Source organism: Chroicocephalus ridibundus, chromosome 2 (genome assembly GCF_963924245.1).
Source record: "Chroicocephalus ridibundus chromosome 2, bChrRid1.1, whole genome shotgun sequence".
Classification (NCBI taxonomy): Eukaryota; Metazoa; Chordata; class Aves; order Charadriiformes; family Laridae; genus Chroicocephalus; species Chroicocephalus ridibundus.
The window spans coordinates 3,441,779-3,459,420 of record NC_086285.1 but is presented as its reverse complement, the minus strand read 5'-3'; the positions used below and the strand labels follow the sequence as shown (position 1 = coordinate 3,459,420).

The 17,642-nt window shown below is 49.3% G+C and overlaps 1 protein-coding gene across 4 annotated transcripts in view; it reads right to left on the bottom strand.

Annotated features, from left to right (window-relative positions):
• Positions 1–3,454: 3,454 nt before the first annotated feature.
• GJC2 (gap junction protein gamma 2) overlaps positions 3,455–17,642 on the bottom strand; it is a 43,317-nt gene continuing 29,129 nt past the window's right edge. For 3 of the 4 annotated variants that reach the window (XM_063324243.1, XM_063324245.1, XM_063324247.1), the window contains one exon: positions 3,455–9,808. In XM_063324243.1, coding sequence (XP_063180313.1) covers positions 8,541–9,788 — 1,248 coding nt within the window. In that variant the 5' untranslated portion in view covers positions 9,789–9,808 and the 3' untranslated portion in view covers positions 3,455–8,540. Of the gene's footprint in view, positions 9,809–13,920; positions 14,037–17,642 lie in introns of those variants that run through there. The other variant, XM_063324246.1, reaches the window with a different exon arrangement.

Here is a 17,642-nt window from a genome sequence, read left to right as displayed (position 1 = left end):
GTCCTGTGAGCAACCCTTTGTCATCTCTCTCAGTGCATGCCTGTGCTGCCTCCTAACTATCACACGTGTTGCGTGAACCCCCCCCCGAGCATATTTGAAAGGATGGCAACGGAAAGAAAAGTGAAAACGGAAAAGCATTAGGGAGCCAGTTTGAGCCTTTATTTGGTTTTTCACTTCCTACAGCTTTTATTCACTTTTTTTCTGGGTTTTCTTTTAGCACAGAGTTACGCTGCCAGTAAAGGAGTATTTAAACATTTCAGTGATCAGAAAATACAACTTTGCCAGTTTAGAACATTAAATTGGCTCAGGGAATGGTTTGAGGGAAGCTATAGTGTGGTCAGGACCTGGGATGCTGAGAGCCAGGGGGAGGTTTGTGGCAGCGCTCGCTGAGCGTGTGTCTGAACTAAAAGTAGGGGACCTGAAACCTGGTTGGAGGGACAGTGTGATTCCCAGAGCTTTCTGTGAGATTAATTTGACAGATATTGATTGGGTGATTCTTCCCTGTCCTCCACATCCATTGCTCAACGCTCTTTGGGTGAAGTTACGGTGACTTTAAACCCCATTAGCAGAGCAGGACCCGTCTCCACTGGCATCAGCATGGACTTGGCTGCTGTGTTTAAGGCTCCCAGGTATGGTCACGGATCCCCTCCTTCCTTTCCTCTGAAACCAGAGTCCCAGCTCAGCAACCGAACAAAAAGGAAAGCGTGATAAAAGGAGTCTGTGGCCTCAGGTTTCTTCTTCATTTCTGTGCTTTGAAGGCAGTTTAGGAACATCAAAATGGCCTGGTGCTGAGTGGGGTTGGCAGAGGCAGGGGGAATTTTGAAAAGCAAATACTCTGTGATGCTCGGTCGACTTCTGTCAGAGTCTCTGACCTAAAATATCTAAACTTATACTGGAAAACCAGTCCTCTCCTCTATGGAATTCATCTACCCAAATGTGGACATCCGCACCCGAGTGGGCTGGGCTCCTTTGTAGGTGACAGAGGTGAAAAAACACTTTCGGCATATTTTACCCTGAAGCATCTGCATAAACCAAGTCACACCAGCTGCGCCAAGAAGTGCCTCTTCTCCCCACCCAAGTGGTCCTGGGGGGACCATCTCCATGCAGGCATCTCATGGTAATGGAGATTGGTCTCTCCTCTGTACCTAAGGCTCTCCACGTCCCGGTGAGACCATAAAAGGTACAGCTCCCTCTTATGATACTGCACCCACAGCAGCCTGATGAATTGTCCCCCACCAGCTTATTCATTTCTAACGTTTTTTGTGGAAGGAGAGCTGGTGGCACGGGTGGCAGGGTGATGAGATGCAACGTCCCCAGCTAAGCCCTATCCCAAAGGGGACATCCCCTGAAATCCCTCCCCCAGAGGAGCATCTCTCACCCAGGCAGGTATCTCGGGGCAGCTCAGAAACCTTTCTCACAGCTAAGAAAATGGTGGAAAAGGACAGGGAATCTCTCTCTCTGTTCCTCACCAGTCCCTGGGCAGTTGCACAAGCTGCCGGCAGCCTCTTGCTCCATCAGCTTTCCGCTCTCTGCTCTCCCACTGCCCGAAACCCTGCCGTGTCTGGGGCTTGCTGCCTGCCGGAGCAGCAGGTCAGCTCGCGGCGGCTCATCCTCGGCGTTTATTCATCCATAACTCAGCTGCACTAGCATAAAGCGGGGATAACTGCTGTCTCTCTGCAGCCAGCCCTGCAGATTAATGCTGGTATAATAAACTCTGTTTCTCCAGCTTTTTCTTGGGGTGCTAAGCACGAACTCTCATCCACGAACCCACGTGAGCTGCAATTATTCAACCCTAACCCTGTGCATTAAATACTCCCCAAGCTGTGCTCCAGGAGGTCAGTCGCAGGCAGCCAGCAGCTGGGATGCGGGGCTGCGGTAAACCAGAGCAGCACTTCTGGCACGGGGACTGTATCCCACAATCTTGGAGAGGAAAACACATATTATGGCCTGGGCAATGCAAAGGCCGGTGAAGAGGTGGGGGAAATTGCAAGGACAACAGGCTGGATGTAGAAATAAAGTAAATTGGCAGCTCAGGGGCAACCCGGCTGAGTTTGCAAGGAGTGAGTCTCTGCACTGAAGGGGTTGTTCTGTGCTAGCGGGGCTGAAAATGAAGGTAAAGCTGTTATTAGCATCTCCCCAGGGGGAGCGATTAGGAGTTAGTGAGATGCTGTTGACAGGAATACTGGCTGCAGCGTGGAGCAGCTGAGGAAAAAGACGGGTCTCGTGATCCCAGAGAGAACGGGACGCTGGAGGGTCACTGGTATTTTTCAGCCTGGCTTTCTGAAGGAATGAGGGGTTTTGCAATTGCTCTGTGTGTTTCCAAAATACAGGCAGATGGAGGCTGGTTTTGCCGCTCCTCCTTCTACTGAGCATTAGACTCAGGGGCACCGTCACCCTCTGGCTCTGCCCTCCCTCTGTCCCTATCACACTCTCCAGCGACAGCAATTTGGAGGTGACCTGGGGACAAGGGACGAGGCTGCTCCTCACTCACTCCCCACTGATGCCAGTCACCCAAGCCATCAGGGCAGGACGTGGCTGCCTGGGTGTTGGGGCACAGAGACCTAGAGCAAGCCTGGCAGCGAGGGATGAAGGACTGCTAGCGAGGAAGACTCGCTACAGGGTTTGTTCCTGCATGACTGTGGCTAGCACCAGCATCAAGCTAAGGTCAGCCACCTGTTGGTGCTTCAACGGCCAAGTAAATCTGGTACCAACCCAGCAGCCAACAGCAAGGATAAGTTCACCTTATTCCTCGGACCTTTATGGTTTGAAGGACGCCTTGTTATTTAGCAAAATTTTTCTTTCTTTTGCATGTTTGATGTAGCGCTGCAAAGGATGTGACCTACGAGGCTAAAGTGCTTCTGACTATTCACCTTCCTTGTGGACTTCTTTGAGGATCCTGTTCTTCTCTGTCTCTTGGTGGGAGCTGGCCCTGCTCATGTCAAAAGAAGTGGTAAAGGTACCACAATTGCCAGAGAAACAGCAAAAATGCATGATTTTGTCCAGAATTTGTTTCCTGAAGACTCTTTGGACAGTGGTTGTGAGTGAACGTGCCTGCTCTTTAAAGGGATGAGCAAAGATTGAGGTCGTTTGGAAAGTCAGGCTTTCTCACAAGTGCTTTCCCATTGTTTGCTCAGCTTGAATCATCAGTTTCTCCCCACGTCCGCAAAGTTTTCTTGCTTTTGAAAGTACAGGCTTTCCTGAGCAGTTTCAGCTCTGTGCCTGAAGGAACTGTAGGCAGTGATTCATCAGAGAGACAACACATCCCAAACAACTAGAAGGTCAACTGCTTCTTAAGGCAAAAATATTTTGCAGTGATTTATAGCCATATCTGGGAAAATAGAGCTCTTAACGTGGCTAAAAACAGGCAAATAATAGATGGAGAAGAATTTCTTGTCATCAACACTCAGCGCCCTTCTTATGGAAACACCACACGCTTTACATACTGTAACGAAATGTAAGTTTTATTCCTTTTTATTAGTAATGGATGTGGAATAGCCAGTTGAAGAGTTGGGCTGATGTATCTTTCTCTTTTGACCAGTGTTTAATGTTGTAACTACAGTCCAGATGTAACATTTACACTGAAAAATACTTACAGATTCAACCTCATACTCAAAAAATTTCTAGTACAAATACAGTTAGTACATAAAAAAATGAACGACAAAAAAAAAAAAAAATAACAATCCCAGAAACTTCGTAACAGCACAGACTAGTTATGGCCTTGAGTTAAGTTCAAGTATTTCCCAGTGGAATGCAATGCAAGCAACAAGGTAATCTGGCTTTTACGTGGGACATTCCTGGCCCTGAATGGTAAGAATAGAAATATAAGTGTGGGCACTTTATCCGACCAAGTTTAGCGAGAGAGTCAACATTTACGATTAGTTCAGCTACAGAGCCAAACCCGTCTTGTGTGTGAACAAAACTGCTAACTTGTAAAAAAAAAAAAAAAAAAGCAAAGCATTAATTATACTACTAGTGTTTCTTCTGTGGCCAACTGCCTGTCGTCTAATTGAAATTCCTCGAGCCGCTGGTTTAGTTTGTAATGTTGTGATGGGGGTTTTGCTTATGGTTATGCTTATTTTGCCTCTCTATCCTTTTCCTTCCCAAACTGACATCATAAAGGAGGTATTTTTGCTCTTGCCCTGAAAGGAGTTGTTTCTGCAGAGGCATTAATGCATGTCTGTTGCCTTTGTGGCAGTGACTTGGTGGAAATACACAATATTCTAAAGGCTTTAGAGGCCAAGGAGTGGAGGAGGAAGGGGGGAAGTGAGCAACTCAGTATACATCATCATAATAATAATTCCTTATATTTCTAGGGCTGTCTGACTCAAGCTGGCTCCCGTGTGTGGCTCAGATGGGATCTGGGAGAACTGGGGTCCCTCCTCCCCAGGGTCAGAGGAGTCAGTGGTGTCCTCCGGGCTGGCTGGGACCTTGCAGGCAATTTTGCATCTCATCCAGGCAACCCATGACACCAGAGAAATCCTGCTGGGAATGTGCCCTTGTGCTTCTGTCCTTGTCAAAACGCTTGGGAAACATGAGAAAGGAAGATCAGCTCCCACTCCCAAAGCATTTTATGCAAGGAATTGTTTCAAGCCTGATAGATGAGCGGGGCTGGCTGGAAGAACGGCTGAGAGAGCGGTTACCCTGTCTCTCTGCCCAACGAGGAGGTTGTATTGATCACCCGAGAGTCTGCCCTGGCTCTAGTCCTTGTCAATATTGCAATTATTGACTCTCACTGTGGAAAACAGTGTGTGCGTATTAAATGTGATGGTGACACCAGCCGGGAGGAGGCTGCGAATCTGCTGCAGGACAGACAGATCATTCAAATCTCCCTTGGTGCACTGGGTCTGTGGTGTGAAAATAAAAAGGCAGTTTGATGGCGGACAGGAAGATCCCAACTGTACAAGCACACGTCTGAGGAGGGGAGCAGTTCCCATGCCTGCAGAAGATGGGGTTTTGGGGAGGACCAGGGTGGCAGATGAGCACGTGAAGAGCAGCAGAGTGGGAAGGTGGCCTGAGGACCATCACTGCCACACTGCTGGGAAGGCATGGACTGGGTGGTGGTGGTGGTTCAAAGACACCAAGGAAAACCATGCTAGAAAAGCAGCCCTTGGAGAAAGGTTGATGAGACCAGAGTTGTTTAGCTTAAAGCAGACTGGAGGAGGATGAAAACAGACTTCAAACACTCAAAAGCTTCTGCAGCCGTTAAAGGCATGAGATGTTCTCCATGGCTGCTGAGGAGAGGAGACACTAGGGGTTGCAGTGAGGGGGGTTCATGTTAGCCATTAAGGAAGCATTTGATGGTGGCAAGTTCGGGAGAAGATCCATGGTCCTTTCCAGCCCTGTTGCTCTTAAGTGTCTCTGAACCTGCAAGTATGGTGCCCAGGGATCTCCTCTTGTCAGGCACTGACCAGCTATATTGTTGGGGAAGTGGGTATAGCCCTGCTGTATAAAATGGGTTTAATGATTCAATCAGTTCCCTGTGATCATGTTCTGGGGTTTCTGGCTTAAAATCTACCCCCCACCCCTCTTCCCCATGGTGAGGCCAGGATGGTTTCCTGAAGCAAGAACAAGGGAGGCACATGCCCATCCCTGCGTTTGGTGACTCGCTTGTGAATCTGCAGGTCAGCAGGAGCCGAGGGGCCAGTCTGAGTCATCAGGAAATGCTCAAGCCGTGTCTGGGGCTGAGGGAGGTATCGCTGGTATGGGCAGAAGAAATCCAAAATCCGGACTCCTGCACAGCACAGTGCCTTCCGGCATTGCGTGAGAAGGATGAGTTTATCTGGGGCTGTGATATTGCTGCTCATCTCAAAGGAATCAGAAAAACCCAGACAGAATCCAACCATCGCTCTCCTCAGAGTTTCCATCCTTCCCTTGGGATCGTGACTTTAAATACACGCAGTTTCCCATGGAACGCAGGGCTGGCCGTAAGTGAGAAGTCACATCAATATGGAGGACGGGCTTGTGCCCTGAACAGCTGTAATTACTAGGGAGCAAATTTCCACCCAGCAGCACCTCTGCTTTCCTCCCCGGCAGCCCTGGGCTGTGGACCTGCATGTGTTTATCTTTATGGTAATAGCAGCGACAGCAACCAGCCTCTCCTGCATTGCCTGGTGCAGCACAGCCCAAGAGGAGAGCCTTCCCACGCGCAGGAGAAGGACCAACAGCACGGTTGGATATGTTTGTCTCCCCACCACCGTGGTGTGAACTATCTGAGCCTGTCATTCAAAATTCACGGCAGAAAGGCTGTCCCCCCACACGACAGATGTGTGTTACTCCTGACCATTGCTGGTGGGGGGGATGAACCGATCCTCCTCCTGGATGCAGTTGTCCATTTTCAAGGGGAAGGTCTCTAGCAGCGAGAGCAGGCAGCACTCCAGGCATTTTACTGATGCCTTCAGCAGGTCCAGGAATAAGCCTGAAAGTGTTCCCCAGACTGTTACACAAAGCCATAGCGAGTATTTAAAGCTGGATACTTCCCAGGATATTTCTTTGATTTCTTTTTAAGTCTACTTTTTTGCTGTCAGCACTGTTCTCTAATGGCATGCCACAGCTCAGTCGAGGTCTGGAAGAGCTGAAGTTCTCTGTCTGCTCCCCAGACTGCCCAAAGGGTCCGGCTACCTGGAGAACGGGCATCCTCGAGGCTTTCAGGGACCAGTCTCAAGAACATGAGAAAGATGCCCAGCAAGAAGTCACATAGATCCAATGCATAAAAAATACTGGCACAGGGACCTGCGTGTGACTTTCGGTGTCTGGCATGGCCCTGAGGGAACAGCTCGGCGCAGGGACAGCTCTGTGTTCAGTGAGGATTTATTTCATTCACGTTAGGTTTGATCCTGAAGGCTCTGCCTATTTGGGTTCTCCATGGTGGTGAATCAACCGTTGGACTCTTGGGAGGTTGCAAGAGCATCTGCCAAGCCACAGGCATCTTGGGAGCATCTCAGGGATCAGACCTGCTCTAAGACCTGGCAGAGAGGTTTCAGCCTCTACCAACCTAAATGATTCTATGATTCAGTAGGAGATGCTCCCTGTGACCCCAGTGATGAGGTTTTCTTTCTGTTTTGTGTTACTGGAGGGGTAAAAAGCCACAGCCCCACAGCTGTGCAAGAGACACAGTATGAAACCACACTGACAAAGCACGGTCTCAGCACTAGCAGGAACCTTGGAGCTCAGCAGCTTGGTTTTGACACGCTCCCAGTTCCTGTAGCTGCCTGAAAACCACTCTAAAACCAAGCCAAGCTCAAAAAGCTCCCTATAAACTAGTGAAAAACTTCCTGCTGCTGTCCTGGCCCTGTCCTCCACTGAAGCCAGATCTCCTGCTAAGCCCCACAGACAAATGGGTGACACTTGCCAGTTCCCCAGGGGAGGCTGGAAGCTGGAAGCCCAAAGACTGCTCTAGGATGAGATCAGCCATAGTCCTGGACCAGTGGGGTTTTCCCAGGAGAGGTGGAAGGCTGTAAAATTACCAGAGGGTTGATATTACGTTTATATATTCTCTCTATGGCTATATTCATACACACATGTTCATATGTGTCTGTATATATACGTACATGTACACACACACATCATATACACACTATGCATAGTTCTGCCATCTGCCACTATTTATAAGGGTGTTGATTAAACAGAAAAACAAATTTGCCAACACTGATCTTCCAATCTCTACTAAAATTCAGCAAATAAAGAAGTCCAAACCCTTTATAATTTTGTTTTCCTGGTTGCATGAAGGCACTTTCTGATGATGTGAAGCAGCAGTTTGTTAAAAACAGTGTGACTGCAGCCGTTCCCATCGCATCTGTAGCAAGCGCTACACAGGCACCAGTACGACGCAATGTCACTGCTCGCTCCTGCTGTGTAGTGTTTAATCGTATTTGCTTTTTGCTTCAACGCAGAGGAATAAAAGACAAAAACCATCAGCACCGTGCTATGCTTTTAGGTCTCCCTGTGTAAGAGAGTTGCTGTGTTTCTGCCCCATAACCTGATGTGGGTCCCAGCTCGTGGCTCGAATGATGCCTCCTAGAGCATCTAGCAATTCAGGCAGGACATCAGCTGTAAGCATGTCACGAAGGTTCCTGCAGTGCGTCAGTTGTTTTCTTTTATCAAGGGATCAGAAATTAATTTTGATTAAGGATATTTAGTAATTAAATGCTGCCTGACCTACAGCACTCTAGCCTCGCCATGCAGGAGGGGAGCTGCTCATTGTTGGCCTGACTTCTCTCCTGAGCCACCAGGAGCTCCGCTTCCCATCATGGCATGTTGTCCAGTCTCTGCTGGGAGCTCCAGTGGTGGTGGGAAACGCAGGGGGTTTGCTATTGCTCACCGGAGGTTCCCAGCTGGAGAACATGTTGGAAACAGGGAAGAAACGTCTTTTGTTAATGCGCTGGAAGACAGCATTAAATTGGTCTGAAACTCCGTTACTTTCTTGACTTCCATATAAAAATTGCGCCTGTGCCCTGTGAAACGAACGCAAGACAATACCGAAAAACAGAAACAAACCAAAATAAAAACCCCACTTACGCTGCCTTCTCTCCTTTTGGATGACGCTATATCCATACAGACGTCTTTCCATCTTTACTGCTTGAGCTCCCTTTCTCCAAACAGGCCTTGGGTTTAGCACCTTGTTTCTCCTGGGCGGTGTTGGCCCTGTTCTGCTCTACCACTGTGCCACCCGAGGCAGGACTGCTGGTTCGAGAAGGTTGTGTGTTGCCCTGGGTGCTGCTGTAGCTCTGAAACGCTATGTCTAACTGCTCCTGGGCCACTCGCAAGTGTTTGTGAAGGGTGGACAAGTCTGCCGGGAGGTTCTCGTCTGGGCTGGTGCACTGCTGCTCCTGGGCGACGTTAGCCAAGTTCTGCTCATGAGCCATCAGGCTGTTGGGGATCTTGGTGGACTTCTCCGATTTCACTACCAGGTTGTACTCAGGAGGGCAGGAGATGTTCTTTGGGTAGGCATAGTTGTAGGGAGGCTGCCTAAAGCTGTTGATTTTCCGGTTGCGAATGGCATCTCGGATGGTCCCAAACCCTAAGTGAAACATCTCACACATGTTCAGCAATAAGCACAGGCAGCTCACGACATACATCACCAGGAGAAAGATGGTCTTCTCTGTTGGTCGGGACACAAAACAGTCCACAGTGTGAGGGCAAGGGACTCTGTTGCAGACATAATAGGCTTCTACCTCAAAACCATAGAGCAAATACTGCCCTATCAAAAAGCAAACTTCAAACGAAGCTCTGGTAAGTAGCTGGAAGACATAAATTTTCATCAGTCCTTCTTGCTGGATGCGCCTCCTCCCGTCATGCTTTTGTTGCTCTTTGCTCTTGGGTTTGGCTTTGGCTTTCTCATGTTCTGCTGTATCGTCAGAGATCATGGGCTCCTCTTCGTCAGCCTCCATGGGGTCCTCCATGTTGCGCACTGCCTGCCAGTTCAAAGCAAACTGCTTCTTCTTCTTGAATCCCTTGAATTTCTTCTCCTCCTCTGCCGACCGGGCAATCCTGTGGATGGCATAGCCCAGGTACATGACCGAAGGGGTGGATATCATGATAATCTGGAAAACCCAGAACCTGACGTGTGACAGCGGTGCGAAGGCATCGTAACAGACGTTGTCGCAGCCGGGCTGCTTGGTGTTGCAGGTGAACTTGCTCTGCTCATCGGAGTAGATGGACTCCCCCCCCACCGCTGTCAAGACAATGCGGAAGACGATGAGCACAGTGAGCCAGACCTTCCCCACGAAGGTGGAGTGGTTGTGAATCTCTTCTAGCAGGCGGGTTAGGAAGCTCCAGCTCATGTTGGTCATAAGGGCTACTCAGTTATAACCTGCAGGAAGAGGGGGGAAGAAAGAACACATAGCTGTAAGTTAACATCTGTGGCTGCAGTCAGCGATACGGCTGTGACATTGGCACATCTGTGACAGATGAAGTCATTTTATCTCAAAGAGGCACCCTTCGCTGCTGCAACCCCTCTCCCCAGTGAGGGACCATGACATGGGGCTGACCCTGAGAGCGCAGCATCGGGGAATGTGCCATGGCCAGTGTGGGGATGTGCTGCACCACCGTAATCGGAGGAATGGATACCTGGTGGTACCAGATAAACACAGATTAATAACGTAACAAGCCACGGCACCCACTAGGTTCACCATTACCCACTTTGTCACCTGTTTCAAGACCTTGCTCAGCTGCAAGAAGGGTTTGGGTGACTGTAAAAGTGGATGCAAGATGCCACGGAAGCCACGTAGGCACAAAAAGGTGCTTAACTTGTGACAATCTCTTGCTTGCACACCATGGGCTCAAGCGCCTGAGCGGAAAGCGGGAGTAGAGGATGCTGCCCCCATCAGAGAGACTTGCGCTGCTGAAATATCTTTCATTAGCAAACCCAGAAAAATGCAAAGAATCAGCAAAAGAATGGGAATATTTATGTTTACATGCTGATGGCCCTTTTAAGTTCCTTTTGAGAAAACAAAACAAAACAAAACAAATCTTTAATCAAATGCAGGCTGTTTTAAAAATAAACCTTGAAAAGATTTCAGAGAAAAACATGCACTTATGAGAAGACCTGGACAGCTGGGGAGGAAGAGCTCGTAATACCCATTTTGTGTTTAGCTTAACTTGCGATGGGGCCTCAGCCCGAGCTCCTTGGGATGACCCCAGGCATCATTAAAGGCAGGAGGCAATTTTACTGCTTGACTGGCAGCAGCCCTCACAGATACCTGGAGACGCGAGCAATAGGGAAAGCACTCAGATCCAAAGAGCACCGTGGTGGGGGACAGCGAGGCTCTCACTCCATGGCAGCAGAGGATGGGATCATCCTTTCTGCTCCCCTGAATCCTTCCTCTGAATCCTTCTCAGGCTCTTCATGGAGTTTACCCACCTTGTTTGCATGCAGACACCAGATGGCTGTCAGTAAATTAGGTATCCGTGAACTCGATCCCACCCATGAACTGATGCCTACCACTGTGCCCAGAAGAAAAGAGTGGATGTGTTGGTGGCAGATATAGGAGCACATGAGCGTGGACACAAGTGAGTGAGTGCGGAGTAGCACATGGCAGCGGTGTGTTATGGCTTGGCAGTAGCTGCCCTGATGCAGGCTGCTCCCCTGCCGTCCTCCATGATCACGCAGAGGACGAGAAAGAAGCCGTTGTCCATATGTTGCAAGAGTACGGACACCAAACCTACTCCTCCATGCTGGCTGAGCATGGCTGGGTAAATATCCAGGGGGTAAAACGATGCCGTGAGACATGATCCTGGTCCTAACGTGGTTTTGCACCACTTTTCCCTGGAGACACAAAATTATGCCCTAGGGTTTCTGTGGCACAAACCGGGCTTTGAGCCCATTGCCCGTGCCAGGCGCAGGGTGGGAGAGACACCAGCATCGGCCATGGGCACAGCCCCACACGGGAGCAAGAAGGGAAATGTGCCTTGCTCCACGTCAAGCCTTTCTGGAATGTGATTTTGCTCACGCTGCTTCTCAGGACAGGAGCCAAACAGCACTGGTTTGCTCAGCCCTCGCCTTCGCGCCACCCCGAGAGGCAGCAGCGCCGTCCGAGGCTCGAGAAGCATCGGAATTCTTCCTCTGTCGACGGCTCTCGAGAGCTGGCAGATGGAATTTTCTAACCCTGCTATTTCTAGATCAAACAAATCCTCTGCGAACCCAAACTCCCAAGTCTTCACACGCCAGACCAGGACCGCAGGAGCACTCTGCAGATGGTGTTATTCTTGTCCTGTAGCTGGAGAAACTGAGGCAGGGAGCAGAGAAACAGCTCACTCCAGGCTGGGTAATAAGCCAGAAGAAGAAGTGGGGAAGGTCTCCTTTCTTTCCTCAACTTACTTGGGGAAGCACGACAGCCCTGAAAGCTGCTGGGACCAGAATCCCCATCTCCTGCCCCAGAAGTGACACCTGGCACCCAATGGTCAGTACAGAAGTGCTGCTGCAGATACAATTCAGCCATTGCAGAAGAATGTGGGAAGCGATCCCCACAAATCTTATTCTTTATTTATTGAGGAAATTGGGTTTATTCAGGGGTGAGATGAGAAAGCATCCCCTTTGAGTGCCTTTTTTGCTTCTTGACAGTGGATACACTCTAAAGTGTCTTTAACCCTTCCTCTGACTTGTGTCCCCACTCAGATATGGGCAAAATGGGGCATTGAATGATTTGCAGGATTAATCCAGGCACTGGGCCAAGCTCCAGCTGACAGGGGACTGGGAAGGGAAGACCCTGCTGGGTGCAGCAATGTCCTGCTGTGGGACACGGTGCATCTGTCTGTGGAGCATCCGGGTCCGGCCGAGGCAGGGCTGGGGCTTAGCTGGAGTTGGCCCCAGCTTGGTTGGCCCCATGTGGGCATTCAGCCACCTCCTGGCTCCCATCCACATCCCCGATTAGCTGCAAGCCCCACATTGTTCTAAAACACGGGCTGTAGAGCAGTTCATTTATAATTGCAGTGCTCACCTAAAGGGTTTACGAGGTCTACACCGGGGATAATTTACCATTTTGCAAGTGTTACTCAAGGACACAGTTCCCAAAGCTCGGACTTAGCTCCCAACAGCAGTTTTGCTGGGGCGGGGAGGGTCTAACCAAGGTAACGATGGCTTTTGGAGTAAATGTTCAAGTTTTGATCCTATATTAGTCAGGGTTGTTAGCAAAGCACCCAGTGCCTCATCTGGGAGACACATTTTGGAAAGGAGCACCCGATAGCGTTGGCCCAAAACACTGGCAAACCTCCTGAGTCAGGGAAAGGGAAAGAAATTGCAAAATAACCAAAGTGGAAGGTTGTTGCTTTGAGAAAGCCACCTCTGGTTACCAGCCACCAGCCTGAGCTGTTGGTCCTGCCGTTGGCACTACGGCTCAGCCCTCCGTGAACATCTGGGTCTGCAGGAACATCTGCAGGAAACAGCCTCAAGCGGTCTCTGCGCCCCTGGGACCCCGCTGTTGCCTTTGCGGATGATCACACCTTGACGTTAGACTCTTGTGTGTCCACCCACTCTTCTGGCACCATTTTTGAAAGCAGAAGATGAAGGAAATGAGTTAAAAAACCCTCCTACAATCAGTTCAGTTAAAATTCCAGTGTTTTTTGCGACTCATTGGCTAGAAAGACTATACTATGAGATTTCAATGCCTTTAATTGCTGGGGGGGGTGGTGTCAGTACACCACTGTATTTTGGAATCAATTACAAGGCAACAAGCTTCCAAGGAAGGATTTGTTCACAACACTTTTGCTGATGAATAGGATGGCACTAGGAAAAGACTATGTCACGTCTCCTCACAACGCCAACTATCAAAACAGAACAAGTGCATTTTTGCACCTTTTGTGTGCTTCAGATCGAATTCCTCCACGCAACAGAAAAGTTACACAGTCCAACTCCCTGGGGAAAAGTCCCAAGTCCCTCCCTGGGGAAAAAAACACCTGTATGCGTCTACAGCAGGTAGATGGATTTGATTAGGTGGTTCAGGTAGCTAAATTAGCTGCCAGAGCGATCGCATGAGAGGTCACACCATCCCTCTGGCTTTGAAATCCATTCATTCACAGTCACCTATCTTCACACGTCGCCTCCAGACTAGCTGACATGCAGTGTATGAAGCGCAAGCGGGGTACAAGTTTCACTTCGAAACAGCCATACAGGCAGAGCTGAACCGCTCGACCCGACAGCAGCACTTAAAATCATGAAAATCGTGCGTAGCCAGGTACAGGAATGAGCTGTTGGCTCCATGTTCTCTTCACTACTTCACTACTCACTTCACCTCTGCGTAATCTCAAGCACAACTGTTGGAACTGGGAAAACTTTAAAACCTGAGTCTAAAAGGAGCAGAAGAGGGAAAAAGCTAAATAGAAAAAAAAAAATATCTGTGCTAGCTGGATGTCCTTCCTTTCCGCACAGTTGCCACAGCGTTGCTTAAACTGCAGGGAAAACAATGGGGAAGAAAAAAATCTACTCACAGAGACATGGTGCTTCTCGCGGCGGCTTTCCCTCCTCCGCCGACATTCCTGTGCCGCCGGCCCTCCGCCTTGCCTTAGATAAACTCCCGCCGCCTCGGTCCGGCCATACCCCGGCCGTTGGAAACTGGAGCTTGAGGGAAGTATTTAATGTGCTATCAAACCCCGCCTCTGCCGGGCACCCACCGCCGGAGGTCCTGCCCGAGCTGCCTGCACCCCTACGGCCGATCCCACCGCCGCTCGTGGCTCCTCTCTCCCTCGCCAAGCCTTGGGAGAAGGAGGGAAGGTACTGTATATATACATATATATACCGGGGAAGAAAGGGGCATTGGTTTTAAATCCAAACAAGCCGCCGGGTCTGGTTTTAGGAAAGCTGCCTGGAATTTTGCTGTCGAGCTCTTGAGCCGGTTGGAAGTAAATTAATAGCATCAGCTAGTGGCACTGGTAACAGATTTGTAAGACAGAGAGCATGACTAATAGGGAACATGTGGAAAACACATTTTGGCAAAACTTCCTTGGTTGCTGGGGGGGAAAAAAATAGCAAGAAAAAGAGGCAAGGCTCACTAGTGAGAAAAACCGCTCTGCAGCTCCTGCTTTGCTGCACCCCCAGGAGAGGCTTTGCCTGAGAGAGGTGGTGCACCTCTCTCCGAGCTGGCGGATGGGAGCAGGGAGCAGATGAAGGCTGGGGAAGGGGTTTTGAGCCCACACAGAGACGTTTTGGCTTCTCTGCAGAAACGAGAAGTACGGGAATGTACATGAAGCCTAAGGCAAGTGGAGAAGAAAACCTCCATCCTGATGGTCCAAGGATCCCTTCTCATCTTTGCTCTGTCTCTGGGAAGCTTTGGCATTGCCACCCCAGCGGGATCAGGGCTCCAGGTAGCTGCTGAGATGGAAATGGAGAGTCAAGGCAGAAGGTCTCCCCAAGGGCCAGCAAGGAGGAGAAGGAAGCAATAACATCAGCCAACAAGTTAGGGAATGATCAGACCCAGCCTTTGAGGGGAAAAAGCATGGGAAGATGTACATTTTGATCAAGGGAGATATTTGAAACCATGTGGTTTATCAGGAACTTTCATCCCTGGTCCTGACAAACCAACATATTCACTCTGCCATCAGACCTCTGGTTTCCCAAAGAGCCCAAAGGAGGAGCAATTCCTGCTCGCTGGAGCATCTCGTGCTGATGCTCTTGCAAGCAGCAGCACTTCCTGCACTGCTCCACGCTGGCTAATGCTTTGGCTGTCCTGCTGGAAGCTGCTCTGTGGAAAGCCCAGGAGTGTGTGAGGCCCTGCTGACACCAGAGCTCGGCTGCGTGACACAACCCCACTGCAGCTAACGGGGTCTCCAGGGAGGGGCTAGCATTTCTGGGCATGTTGTAGTAACTTTCCTGAAGGTTTTAAGCTATAAACTAATTACTTATACACAGTGATAAGTTCATTTGCTGTTCACAAGTAGCTGCCTATGACAGGCAGGTGGAAAAAGCCTTATAATCAGCTGTTAGGTGTAGGGATGGACATACCCTTCAGGGAATATGCCACACTAGGGAAACCAGAGTTTGGGAGGTATTTTGGGGGGAATAAGCTTCTGAAAAAGTTAAATGGTCACAACTCTGGCTGCCTGCTTCAATTTAAGCACACAGCACTCCAACAAAGCTTGCACTCTCAAAGGACATGGGGAGACAGGGAGCTGGTTTCAGAGGAGAGCACCAGGGCTGGAGATCTCCTCCACCAATGCTCTGACCTCCCTGGAGATCTCCCATCAGGACCCCTCTGAGGGGCAGAAAACATGCAGTGAGCCAAGGCCACATTACCCCTGTGTGTTCTCAGGGCTGGGTTTGGCCTCCAGCACGCTGGGGCAGTGATCTCCTTGCCCTCATGGTCCTTCAAGCCTGGAGACAGTGCGGTGGGTCACCTCGTGGTCACCTCCACAGGGGCCACAGCATGGTCCTTGGGTGCATCCCCACCAAGAGGGGACCCCATAGCTTCCAGCACATGTCACACCATCTACTTCTAAAAGACAAGTCCTATGAGATCCATCAGACCTGAGGGATGGCCACCAAGATCTCATTCCCACAAAGATCTGTAGCGAAACTTCCACCCGTTCCAGCTGGTGCAGGATGGAGAGGAGTATTATTAGTTATTTAAAAATAACTAGCTGAGAACAACTTCCAGGCTCTGCAGGACTGCAGGCATCAACTTAGAGATAAAAGGCAGCTCAGCACGGTCCCTGTCCCGTGGGTCATGCAGCCTTTCCAGGCCTTTTGCTTTCTAACCGTGCGTGTTATTTATACACACAGCAATCTCATCTGGTGGAAGTTTTCTCAGGGCATCTCTGCTTGAGGCAGCTGAGCATCATCTGCTTCTGCTCCAGCCTCCGGCCCAGCAGGTCTGGCCATCGCACTGGCAGGGATCGTGTTGTTCCCATCACCAAACCATCATCCATGGGCTAAAGCATCACCTGGGGAAGGAGGCAGAAGGCTGGAGGCAGAGCCAGACCCGTGCATTTTCTCCTGCACTTTTTAGCTGGGTTTTCACTGTCTGAATAGGTTGTGTGAAAGCCAAAACCTCCTGTGCGCGGGTAATAACAGAATGGCAGGACTATGCACACAGTTATAAATAGTTTGTGCTTTCTTTCTCCCAAGGAAGGCCGTGGAGAGCAAACAGAGCTTTTCTAGCCATAAATGAATGTACAGGCTAATAAAGTTATAGGCACCTTTTCACTCCCAACCCACCCCTGCAGCATCCCATGTCCTGGATTTAATGCTTGGCACTGAGAAAAGGAAATAAAAGAGAGGGTGGAGACAGAGGGGGGATGGATGTAACGAAGCCTTGTGCGATTCTGGTTGCTGCTGGGAGTCACCTCGCCAAGTCACCTCTCCACCCAGGCACTGCTCCTCTTTCAGAGTACTGATCTATCTATATTTCTCTTAGATATCCTATTGAAATAAATAAGTGCTGTCACTAATGATACTGAGATCTGGTATAATGTCTCTCTGCTATGTCAGTGGTGAGTAGAAACCGTAATTATCCGCTCTGGCCACTAATCTACAAAGCTCTGTACCATATTGCAATGAAAGTTCATTTTCTTCTCTAATTTTCGCCTCTGGGATTTTCATTCGATCTGTTTTAAAACCAAATGAAATGAAGTAACACATCTTCGTTCAAATGATAAGCCCACTTTTTTTAAAAAAGACCTGGGAAGCAACATGACTGTGTCAAAAAACGTCACATAACTGAAATAAATTAAGAATGTCATTGCAAATTGTTGGATTTAAATTAGGAGACTGCAGAATTTAATGCCTGAGAAACAAAAACGTTTGACTACCACAAATGAGGGCAAAGATTAAAGCGTCAGTTTTAATTCGTACCTTTTCTTCTTTGGCTAACGTCACTAACCTTTTCGCTCTGACCTTTGGGGGTGGGATGTAGGACACATCTTCACCCTTGGTGGCTGTGGGTGCCATCCGCTTTGAAAGCGGTTTGTGATGGAAAGGGCGACAAAGGCACTGCCTAAAAGGAAATATTAGACTTGGAAAATATTCTACTTCTTTGGCATAACCTTCAAGTCCACTGCAGAACTGCTGAATTTTGTCATTATTCTTACTATTCAGTAATTTGGTGGCAGTTCGAGAGAAAAAGGGATGTTGGGGGGTTACAGCTTTGCCAGTGAACAACAGAGTCATGGAAAGGCGCGCTGAGGTCTTACCTTTGCAAGCGAAGGCGGTGCTTTGA